General features: G+C 42.3%; 1 protein-coding gene across 2 annotated transcripts; it reads right to left on the bottom strand.

Annotated features, from left to right (window-relative positions):
• Positions 1-3,537: 3,537 nt before the first annotated feature.
• On the bottom strand, positions 3,538-6,941 carry LOC131891990 (zinc finger and BTB domain-containing protein 24-like). Of its 2 annotated transcripts, none has more exons than XM_059241702.1 (9): positions 6,779-6,941; positions 6,115-6,212; positions 5,789-6,048; positions 5,208-5,710; positions 5,017-5,138; positions 4,882-4,944; positions 4,595-4,817; positions 4,367-4,529; positions 3,538-4,305 (listed from the first exon to the last, which is right to left on the bottom strand). In XM_059241702.1, exons 2-9 carry the CDS (start codon positions 6,202-6,204, stop codon positions 3,996-3,998), a joined length of 1,734 nt encoding a protein of 577 aa, XP_059097685.1. In that variant the 5' UTR covers positions 6,205-6,212; positions 6,779-6,941; the 3' UTR covers positions 3,538-3,995. The 2 variants fall into 2 exon arrangements, with proteins under 2 accessions (XP_059097685.1, XP_059097684.1); XM_059241701.1 differs by having other exon boundaries at positions 6,648-6,941.
• Between the last annotated feature and the right edge of the window lie 3,777 nt (positions 6,942-10,718).

The raw sequence follows: 10,718 nt of genomic DNA on the forward strand, positions 1-10,718 counted from the left end.
GAACTAGAAAAAGAAAAAGTGAATGGAGAAAAACATCCCGGACATGAACAAGTAAGGAAAGGTAGGTTATGAATTTATTGTCTATCGCCTAGTCAGCGGTGGTGCAGATTGAATAGGTCGCCTGTGATCTCAGCTCCAGCCCATGATTGATGGAATGCTCTTGATTGCGACAAGAAATGATACCGATATGTTGTTAACCGTTTGGTTCTTTCTTGTAAATGTTTCATTTCGTGTAGCGAAAGGGAACATATTAGGCATATGAAGAAATTGAAATTCAAGGCAAGATGTAGTCGGACCGCGTGCTTTTGGAAATTTGTGGAGAGAGAATTTAGACGAATACGAGTAACTTGGCCAACTCCAACAATGATCCAATTGATTTTCAATAATCGAGTGAAACTGTCTTACAAAACTCAAAAATGTCCCTTTTTTGGTGCAGTTTTATCATCACACTATCATCTTGGCTTAATATCGGAATACTGATCGTATATGCACGGTGCTGGTTGGTTGATGATGATAATGACGATGATGATGATTTCTGAAGTATTGGATAAACTTTCATGAGTGGCTAGAATAGGCATTTCACATTCTCGGAACAAAAAAAAAGCAGAAGACAAAGCGAAGGTCATCTTGAGTTGTAGTGTGCAATATGTCGAAAATTGGGATCCTTGAGAACACACTCTATTTGGGAAAAACGCAGCAAAACGAGAATGAATACTCGATGTTAAATAAAATGATAACTCAGACAACAACATTTTAAGGCAATATTAACGATAAACAGCGATATTTCAGAATTCTTGGATAAGTTCGGCAAAAATTGGCTCGAGACTCCTGCTTGAGAAATAAACAGGTCAGAGTATTATGTCTAAGTGTTGTAAATAAAGATTAGCCAAACTATATGAACACTAGCTCATTTATGGTCGATTTGTCTGACAGGAAAATACAATCGACCCTGCCATGATACTTGGGTAAGCTTGTGCTATTTCTAGAAACTGCGCCAGAAAATTTAAAAAAAATAGCTTTACTCCTGCAAACAACAATCTCATTCTTGCATATTGTCTCCTCAGGTGCTAACAACAATCGACAATAATAATAATTGTAATAATAGTAACTGTATGGCACAAAGTTTTGATGTTTTGAGATTGGATAGAATATGGAACTGATTAGCTCCTTGTCAAGAACTTGCAGACATAATCGTCTTGGCAGTCAATGGTGCCTCACAAACCTGGACAAGAGTCGAGCCAGATTATGTTCAATGCACGGAAGGAACAGGCTGACCGTTGGCTACAGTAGCCCTTGTTCAAGGAAAACAACCGATCCTCTAACTACAGAGAGGCAAATTCCTCCTTGATATCCTGACGTTAAGTCGATCCCCGCTCAGTTTAAACCAGATTGATGAGCCTAACTCCCAACTGATTGAGCCAGGAGGGGACAAATTGCATATCTGAATTAAGAATTTAATCTGCTAGCTGATTGCCTCTAGCTCTGCTAAAAGAATTAATCCAGATTTGACATTTCCGGTCGTTGATTTCCTTGAGAAGGATAGAATTTGAGCTTGGCACTTGAAGCTGTAAATAATTTGTCACTTAAGTCTAAGTTGTGTTTCAAGATCGATCGCCAGGAATCATCAAATATGCTTAACAAAAGGCATCGCAGAGACAAGCTTTGGCTAAATCCCGAGGTTAAGAATGAACATAAAACTGTTACATTTAAAGCATGCCGTTATTGGGGGTGTTGATTTCATTTACCACAACCACAGCAAATTCATTTCCTTGGGACCAGTACTACTAGTTACTCATACAGAAACTCTACACTGATTAAAAAATTATGTACTGTGCCTCTATGTGTGTGTGTGCTAAAAATGGAGGTGAATATATGTTTTTGTCGACAACCTGACTAGATAGGAACGATAATTCCTTAGGTTTTGGCAAACACAATAGCGGCCTAAAAACGTATGAAGTAACTGTTCCTTCGTGACACTTTTCTTAACTTTGCTAGGTACAATGGTGATAAGCAAAAGGCATCAATGAACGCTTTAGAGCTCAGGGATTTCTAAAGTTGATGAGGCTAGTCTTCAGCATTGCATTGATTATGTTTATCATACAGATTTTGCGCGATATTATGGACTCTTATGTTTGATGATGCCACTGATGTCAAGTGTTTCGGTTTTCTTCCGTTATAGATAACTCACTAGACAATTTTATTTGCCCATTTGCATGTTTGTTCGTTAGATTAAGACTTGTTGGCAGTACTGAAAAATCTGAAGTAGCTCGATGTTTAAAGGCCAATTCTATTGCACTTTCTGGCCATAGCAATCTAACACGAAAGTCGGGTGTAGATTCTATCGACTTATTCATCCGATTCTAACTTTTGGATTGGGTCTAGTGTGGCATTTTGTTGAGATTCAACAAACGTTTGTTTATACGATGGTTATTGCCCAAGATTGTTGGTTCAACCAACATGCATCGGATGTTTTTGGATATTCAAGGGACAACTCTGCCAAAATCCAAAGTAAATACAACAACAAAAGGCATGGTGAGGCGAAAAAAGGCGATTTCGGGAATGCATAGAAGGAAATGTGACGCACACCCTCCCAAAACAAAGGTCTGATCTCGACATATAATTTCGTCATTCCATCAAATCTTGTTATCCGTAGGCGCAACGGAGGAATCGCCATTGTGTGAGGGTCGGTCCCTTCTGGAAAGCAACGAACTCTATGAGCTGGCCCACCTTTCCGTTCATAAACAAATGACGATTGGCCGCCAAGTAGCGCAAAATTCCTTGGCGTTTCTACGAGTTCGCCGTCGACTCGTTTGACGACACCCTCGTGAAAGGAATTATGAACGGGAGACGAGCGCTCAGAACAAGGTTACGGCAAGCTTGCATAAAAAACTTGAACTCCGATTCCTGCAATATCTTGCATCTTACCAAGTTCGAAATCGTCATCAGTAACCATTCAAGTTTTTTTTGCGGACTTCCTTACCGTTCCATCGCTTGTAGAAATTTGACGCGTTTCACTCATTAACTTCAAATCCATCAAAAAAAATTGTAACATGCATTAAAGCCTTGAGATTGATAGGTTAAACGTTTTGCATATTTACATTAGCATTTACTTGAGATGCTAGAAATAATGATACATTTTTGAATTTTGTTGAAGAATACCAAATGGCTCGTCAGGAAATCAAGTCAAGACCTGACAATTTATTACAACAAAGCTTGAGCTTGACACCCTAAAACCGACAGAATAGACCGATTGGGTAGGCAACTAAGCCATGTTTTTTTTAAGTAGTAAAGGTAGTACGATCTCATCTCGATTTCAGATTCACTCCTTCGCCTTAAAAAAATGGGTTCTGAACTGCATTCGATCAGTTGCTCATCGACGGCCAGCTTCTTCAAATATGCTCGGCGGGCAATGGCCTGATTGAGATACCGCAATTAGAGCGTCAGTAACTGATGCTTCAGCAGTTCTTGGGGTTCTTCAAGGCGGAGTTCTTGAGCTTGTGAGAAGATCAAGATGATTTGGATGGAAGAAATCTTCAATATAGTATTCATTTTTTATTATTGAGGACAAAACGCACAAATAGTATACGAAACAAATGTGGGATTAATTGGGTAGTCATATTGGCACGTGGAAAAGGAGGAATGACTACAAACAAAATTGCAACTAGACCACAAAGGTTGAAATAGGGACATGTATGTAGAAACACAAAACTGACTAGATACAAAATATCAGATATGCTTTCTTTGATTTGAAGTGGAAAAATAGACGTTTTTCTTTCTTTCGTAGAGAATATTGCTGCGAGTCTTAATCTTTGATTTCTGTTTGGCCTGAGCTTGGTAGTTGGAGGGCAAAGTTTGGGAGGACTAGATTGAGTATTATTGCGAGGAACACAGCTCCCAGGGGTTTGTTACAAGAGCGGAGGTGATATGTACAGGTCAAGTTTGTACTCTGCATTGAATATGTTAAGGCTTTAGTTATTTGTACACGCACGAGCTCACTACTCCATGCCATCCAATTCATTCTGGGATATGGGAGACATTTCGGATGTGGATTGCTGAAGCTCTTGGAGGACACGCTGTTGGTATTGGAGTTGATGGTGATCACTGCGTTGGCGTTGAAGAATGTCTTTGGCTTCTTGTTGCTGACGTTTCTTATTTTTCCGAGCCAAACGCCGGTTGACCTCATCCTCATCGGCCACACCCTCCAGACCTAAGTACACTCGGCGAATGTCATCCTCGAGACCCTCAATAATGATTGGATCGACGTGTTCGCCAATATGTGTTTTGACGTGCTGCTTCATATTGTACCTGCAATGAAAACGTCAAGCTTTAGTTTTGCATCCAACTAACAGCGAGCCAAATGTCCTACCGTTGGATGAAGACGCGATTGCAAATGTCGCAAGTATGCGGTTTGTCGCCGGTGTGGATTTTGCGATGCCGGTATAACGAGCTAGGGTCAGCTAGGAGCTTGCCGCAGTCTTCGCATCGCACCATGGTCTTGCCATTGGGCCCCAGGATTGGATTTCCGTGCTCTAAACAAATCAGAAAAAAACAGGCATCAGGAGTGGTCCTGGGAAATATGTACTGGAAGAATTACCATCCAGAGCGATGCTGGCAGATGGCTTCGATTTCCCTCCGGAAGGGTAGTTTCTTGCTCGATGCTTTTTCAGCGGAGGCGATTGTCGTTGGAGAAGACTTGGCAAGCCATGAGCTGCAGCTGGAGCCGTTTGATTGGACAGGTCAGTGGGAAAGTTGTTCAGGAAATGTTCTCGAACCATTTTGCTCAGGTCCAAGTTCATGGCTGCTCCTAAAGCAGCAGTCTAGAAAAAGAGTTATTGTTATAAAAGATCTGAAGACGACCTATTCCTGTATGCATTTGCTCACCAGGGAGGAGGAAGAAGTGCCAGATTGTTTCCGCAAAAGTTCCATTTGTTCATTGAGTAATTTCTGAAATGTCAAGTACGAATTAGTTTTTAAAGTCGAGGTCTCAAGGCCAGATGAAAGTAAAACAGGACCAACCGATATTATGGAAGGTTCGAGTCCATTGGACATGGCAGAGTAAGCTCCACTCGTGACGGTTGAAGTGGGTTCCTTTCCGAAATGTCCATTCTTTGAACCTCCATTCAAGTTCTGAAGCTTGACTGAAACAGAAGGAAGGACAACTTTGAAATTGTACTATTAATTTAAACAAAGGTGTCCGAGCCACTCACGCAAAAGCTCTCCTTGCTCTGTGAGGGCGTCTTTCACGAGTCCATTGCTTGATCCAGAGGGATTGCGATAGCGTAGGTCCTCGCCCAAGAAGTGATGGGGGTCTGCTTCACTCATTGACCTCACTGATCTGACCTCGCTGGAACAATCTGTCCCAGGCGAATTTGCTTCTCTTCCATTGACTCCGGGTGAATCTGATTTGGGTCTGGAGCCCAATGCGCCACAGAGGTTCTCCAGTCGAATGCGCTTGGGATTGAATGCCTTGCGATTTCGAGCCGATCCTTGGTCTCCTTTCGGCTTGTTAGAACCTTTCATCTGGTTCTTGGGGCTCAAATTGACCAACGAGTTGGCAGCGGCGGCAATCTTCTTATTCTCCTCGGTCTCATCGGCTTGAGGATCAACAATGATATGGTTAGGTTCTTCCTGAGGCGAGTTGTCGTATACCATGGCTTTGGGTGAGGGTGGATATTCCATTTCCGAATCTTTCGTTGGGTCCATTAGACCTCTATTAGCACGTAAAAGAAATTAAAAAAAAACATGAAGAAGGATCGGTCTTGACTAAGATAAATTAAGTCATACGTACTCGATGCGAAGTTCAGTGGCGAGCTGCAGAAACCGTTGGAGTAATCCACTAGGAACCAGGACCTGGCCAGTGTACATGTATTCAATGGCGTATTGAAAGAGGTCCGAGTTGACGTCCTTGAGGATGACCAATGGTCTCTGCGTTTGCTGATTCTGCTTGAAGATCCTCTCAAAGAAGGATGACGACGCGGAGAGAACCATTCGATGGCAGGTCATGGTATGATCTCCACAAGACACTTGGCAATCCGTATACATGTTGTCCTAGAATTAGAGACATGGTCTTATTGCTGACTCAAAAATGCGTATGCAGGCCTGGCATTTGTTTACCTGATAGTGTTGATAGAACTTCTTGCCACTCACAGTGCTGTGAGTTTTCCAAGTGAGGCAGTACATTTGAGGATCTGCCGGATCTGCCATGGTGTCACCTTGAATCGAAATCGTCAGGTCAGAACAATAATTTTATGCGTATTAATAGACTTGGCTTTGAATTGAAGCTGCAAACTAGATAGAGGAGAGAGACGTGGGAAGGATAGAGAGCAGAAGTTGCTTGTGAATGCCTTGCAAAGCAATATGCTTCTAAATAAAGACTAACCCGTTACATGCCATTGCCATCTGTCTGAAAAGGGCAAGCAAGTACACAAAGGTTCAGGTTTTGGCTATTTTCGGACATGGTGCACTCATGCTAATGTATCTGCCCCCTCTTCTCTTCAGAATCCATAGATGTCCAGGAATGGATTTCCCTTTTGACCAAACCCTCAAGTATAGAGTGTACAAAGCGACTGTCGACTAAGGCAGCCAGTTGGCAATCTGTGGACCTCCAAAAAGCGTTTCTCCCTCTTCCCAAGCATTTCTCGTAGTACCTTGTCTAGACGAGCTTCTTCCCTGGACTATTTAAAGCCGGACGGGGTGTAAACTACGACATGAAGGGCGATCAGTAGCTTGACAGCCTTAAAATAGCCTGAAAACGCTCATGAAGTTCTCTTGTACATACAAGTTCCAGAAGGGGGAGGTATCAAGCCAATAGAAGTTTTGAACAGTCCACACCACGAATTGAAAATTAACAAGTATGACCTTAGACGTTGCTGGATCCAACAAGCACTGGGCTACTATACACGACTGAACTGACTTGATATGTGGTACAAGGGCTTTAAAAATGATTCCACAAGGCGCTAATTGGTGGACGCAATCTGTATGCAAGCATGGAATTGCCACCAATGATTGGCTTGAATAAAGTAACGAAAGCTTGAGCATGAGCTTCGACTTGGAAATGAATTGTTTTGCAAGAGCTGAAACTTGCTCTGGAGCTATTTTTGTCCAAAAATCGTCATCCCTTAGGCAGTGGCTTCTCATCTTTTCAAACTTCAAGAGTCATTGACCTGATCAGGTTCAATTTGGAAGCCTGAGCTCCAGGTCACCAGCATGATCTCAGTTTCCTGTGCACCTTGTCGATAGTGCAATGGCTTCAACATCTCCCATTCCCCTCCTTTCGAAGGTACTCGTTTGGCTTCCAAGTGCCGGTGAGCTCGGCTGACCGGTGCGTTCACTTGCCCTTGTCCTGTCTCTCCTTTTCGTGAAAGGAAGGGAGGGAAACGAGACTCTCCAGAGAACCGACATGCTCGTCGCCTAGAAGAGTACCGATCCTGCGTTTCTGTCTCGATACTGCTGCACCCGAATTTAGGCACGAAATGTTGCTCAAGTCAGAGTGGCCGAGAACAGGCTATTGACATGCTGATCCGCCCTTACTTGAAAGGGGTAAACTCGGCTTCAGAGTTCAATGGCCGGGTGCTTGGAATGTCCTCATCATGTCCTAATCTCAACGTTTTTTCCCCTTCAAAACCTTGCTTCAACACTAAAATCTTGATTGAAAAAACTTTATTCATAAACTACAGGCATCTGGCAGTGGTGAAATGTCTACCGCGAATCATAAAATTGAGTTCACTGGAAAGTGAGGCAAATGTTTCCGCATGGATCTGCGTTACATATTAAAACAACAAGAGCATCCAAAGTTTTCCTGGTATGAAGGATAGGAAAATTACCGCTTAGGTCATATATTTGCACGATGTTGTGGATTCAAAAGCAATCGTGGAGCTAAGTCTGCCAATTACAACTGATGTTAAAGAGGCAATAGCAAACGGATTTCTTGGATAAACTGTTGCTTTTGCTAAAGCAATGCTACTCTTTTGAATGCGATACGCTGCCATGCACAGTAAATCTGCAACTTCATGAATATGATTAAACGTAACATCATGATAATAAGAGACCAGTGAGAGGCAGTTGATTCATTAAATCAATGCGTCTTTGCATTCTCTACTTTACAAGCAGAGCACAGTCAGGAGTGCTTTGAATTTCGATTTGATGATGTCACTTGTACGTAGGAGACATTAGACCGGAGAACAGGTGAGGGAGAACATCCAAGAAATTATGCATCCATCTGAGCATTGGCAAATCGGGAATTTCCTCGAATGATATTGTAAGAGGCGACCAGACTCGCACTCCTGATTGAGAATGAATAATCTTCTGGATGGAAATGATACTGCATTGGCATCCAGACTCGAATTATTGTTTCAGTGTCCTCATCCAATCTCTTTGACATGCGAAGTAATCGGCATTCTCAAAGTGGCAGTACTGACATGTAATAAATGACAATGAGAATGCTATGGAAATATGTTCTCAAAGAAGCGACAACCAGTTTTATGATTTATCTTCCGGCATTTTAGTTTCTTTGTCGAAGACGGGAAGCCGCACATCATCAAATCCGTTATCAATCAGGTCCCTCTTATCAAGAATGTCTGAAGTTGAAGTTTCTTCGACTTTTCAGGACTTTTAGTGTCTCTACGTTGTTTTAGCAACAAAGTTCCGCAAATCATGTATTTCTGATTTAGATAGATAGATCGTGGATCAGCAATTGTTTTCATCCCATACTATTACTTCATGTAGTGTCACTGTGGTTGAAAAGTTACAAACAACAAAAAATTAGCCATAGGTTGATGAAAATCTTTGTTCCAACGGAGTTCATCGTGCTCAAAATGTGGAAACCCTTGGGTTTTCCCCAGAAAATGACGAACGGTTCAGTCCGGCTCTAATCCCCGCCTCCTTTTCTTGAACATTTGTCGAGCGTCTCGTCTTTTCACGCTTTCGAGATTTCTTCACTGGCGCTCCGCAAGGGTGTATTCTAGCTCGCAAACAGTCCTACCCACAGACCATTATGTGCTCTGTGGTCCTACCTAGTAGCTGAGCGTGATAGTAGGGGTTACTATCGTACATACTGTATTCAACAACAAACTCAGCTTTGGCGGGGGGGACCGACATGAATTAGCCTCGGCATTGAAAACGTCTTGGGAAGATCTTTGAGCGCTCAGGTGGCGGAAGAGTTAGACTAGGAAAATGCCCCCAAAGGGAACAGACAAACCCTGGATGCGACGGCATTACTAATCCTTATTCGTGGTTACTAACGTCAAATGCCTTACACTAACGGTCATCCTGCCATTTGACAAACTCGAAATGATCAACTGTTAATTATTAGGACTCTGAGGCTGTTACTAGCAAGTCTTGAGATTCCAAGATGATTTAAGATCAATGTGAGTTGCGCACATGTTGGGTGTACAAGTACAAATCATACTCGCATGTTGCACAGCTTCGTCATTTTCTTCATGGAATTGTTGGCTGCAAGTGTAATGATTTTCAGCTTGCTGGCATTAGAATCATCTTTCTTGTCTTGACACCCAAGTGGCAGAAGGTTCAAGCAAGCACAATCTGGCAATCTGACCTAGTTTCCAGCCAGCTATTCATGAGCAATCTCCCTCTTGCAATCTTGGCTCTTGGCTAACGATGTCTTGTGAAGTGTCCAGGCTACACTGCACGCCGATCATCTTCCCGCCTTTCCCCCTCTTCTCCACCCACCTGCTTGCCAGCTTCTTTGAAAGGGCTAGCTTTCCTCTCGCACATTGCATATCTCTCTCTCTCTCACAGATTTAAAAGAACTTTAGATCATATCGAATGGCATTGCTCCTATGGTTGATGATTCCAATCGATTTGTTTTCTCATTTACAACGCAATCTAAAATATACCTATTTCCATAGGGTACTACAACTATGTCAAATGTCATCTACTCCATTTTCATATCAGTACCAGCCCAAGATATAGTTAAGTAGAAATTCATTGCCCAATGTCACCCAAGTGAAAACTTCGGTTACTGGGTAAGTGCTATGTGGAAATCTGACCTAGTTCTGTCTGGAAGCATTACGTCGCAATTGGCACTTGACAAGGACAAGTTGACCGGCACAACATTCATCAAGCTGGACTTCATTTATGACCAGTGCAGTTCTGACATGAGAAATGAGAAACCTGATCATACAATCCCTTTCCCCCTCTCTTATTCTTGACCACAAACTTGAACCGAGCATTAGAAACAGAATTCTGGCGCGGATTCTGTCTTGGGCTGAATATTCCTAGGTATACTGTGTACGGTAGTTCTTACTTGGAGACACCAAATGCTCGAAGGATTGCAATGACTACTCCATCGAAGATCGAAGCCCCAATGTTTCGGGCCCCAAGTTATCGTCAAAAAGGCGGGTAGAAATTTGAATCATTTTCTTATTTTGAGCCGACCCTCTTGGTTATTGACATTTCTAAGTTTTATCACAAGTTCATACATTAAGCGTTTCAAAACAATATGTGCATGGTTCCACATGATTCTTGATGAATCATAAAGAGCTCAAATGGAAATCACACCAATTGAAGGGTAATGATTCACTCAATAGAGAGTTTTTCTCCTAATTGGTTCATCACATTAACTTCGACATTTTTATGTTTATCTATCATGATTCATGAATAAGTCTAACGGCTACTTACAACTCAAGGTCCCCAGTTTCAGAGAAAGGCTTGAATTATAGTCGTTCGCGTTCCCGACGCTACTTCTTTTAAATTGTCAC

The sequence above is a fragment of the Tigriopus californicus genome, chromosome 12, assembly GCF_007210705.1.
Source record: "Tigriopus californicus strain San Diego chromosome 12, Tcal_SD_v2.1, whole genome shotgun sequence".
NCBI classification, from domain to species: Eukaryota; Metazoa; Arthropoda; class Copepoda; order Harpacticoida; family Harpacticidae; genus Tigriopus; species Tigriopus californicus.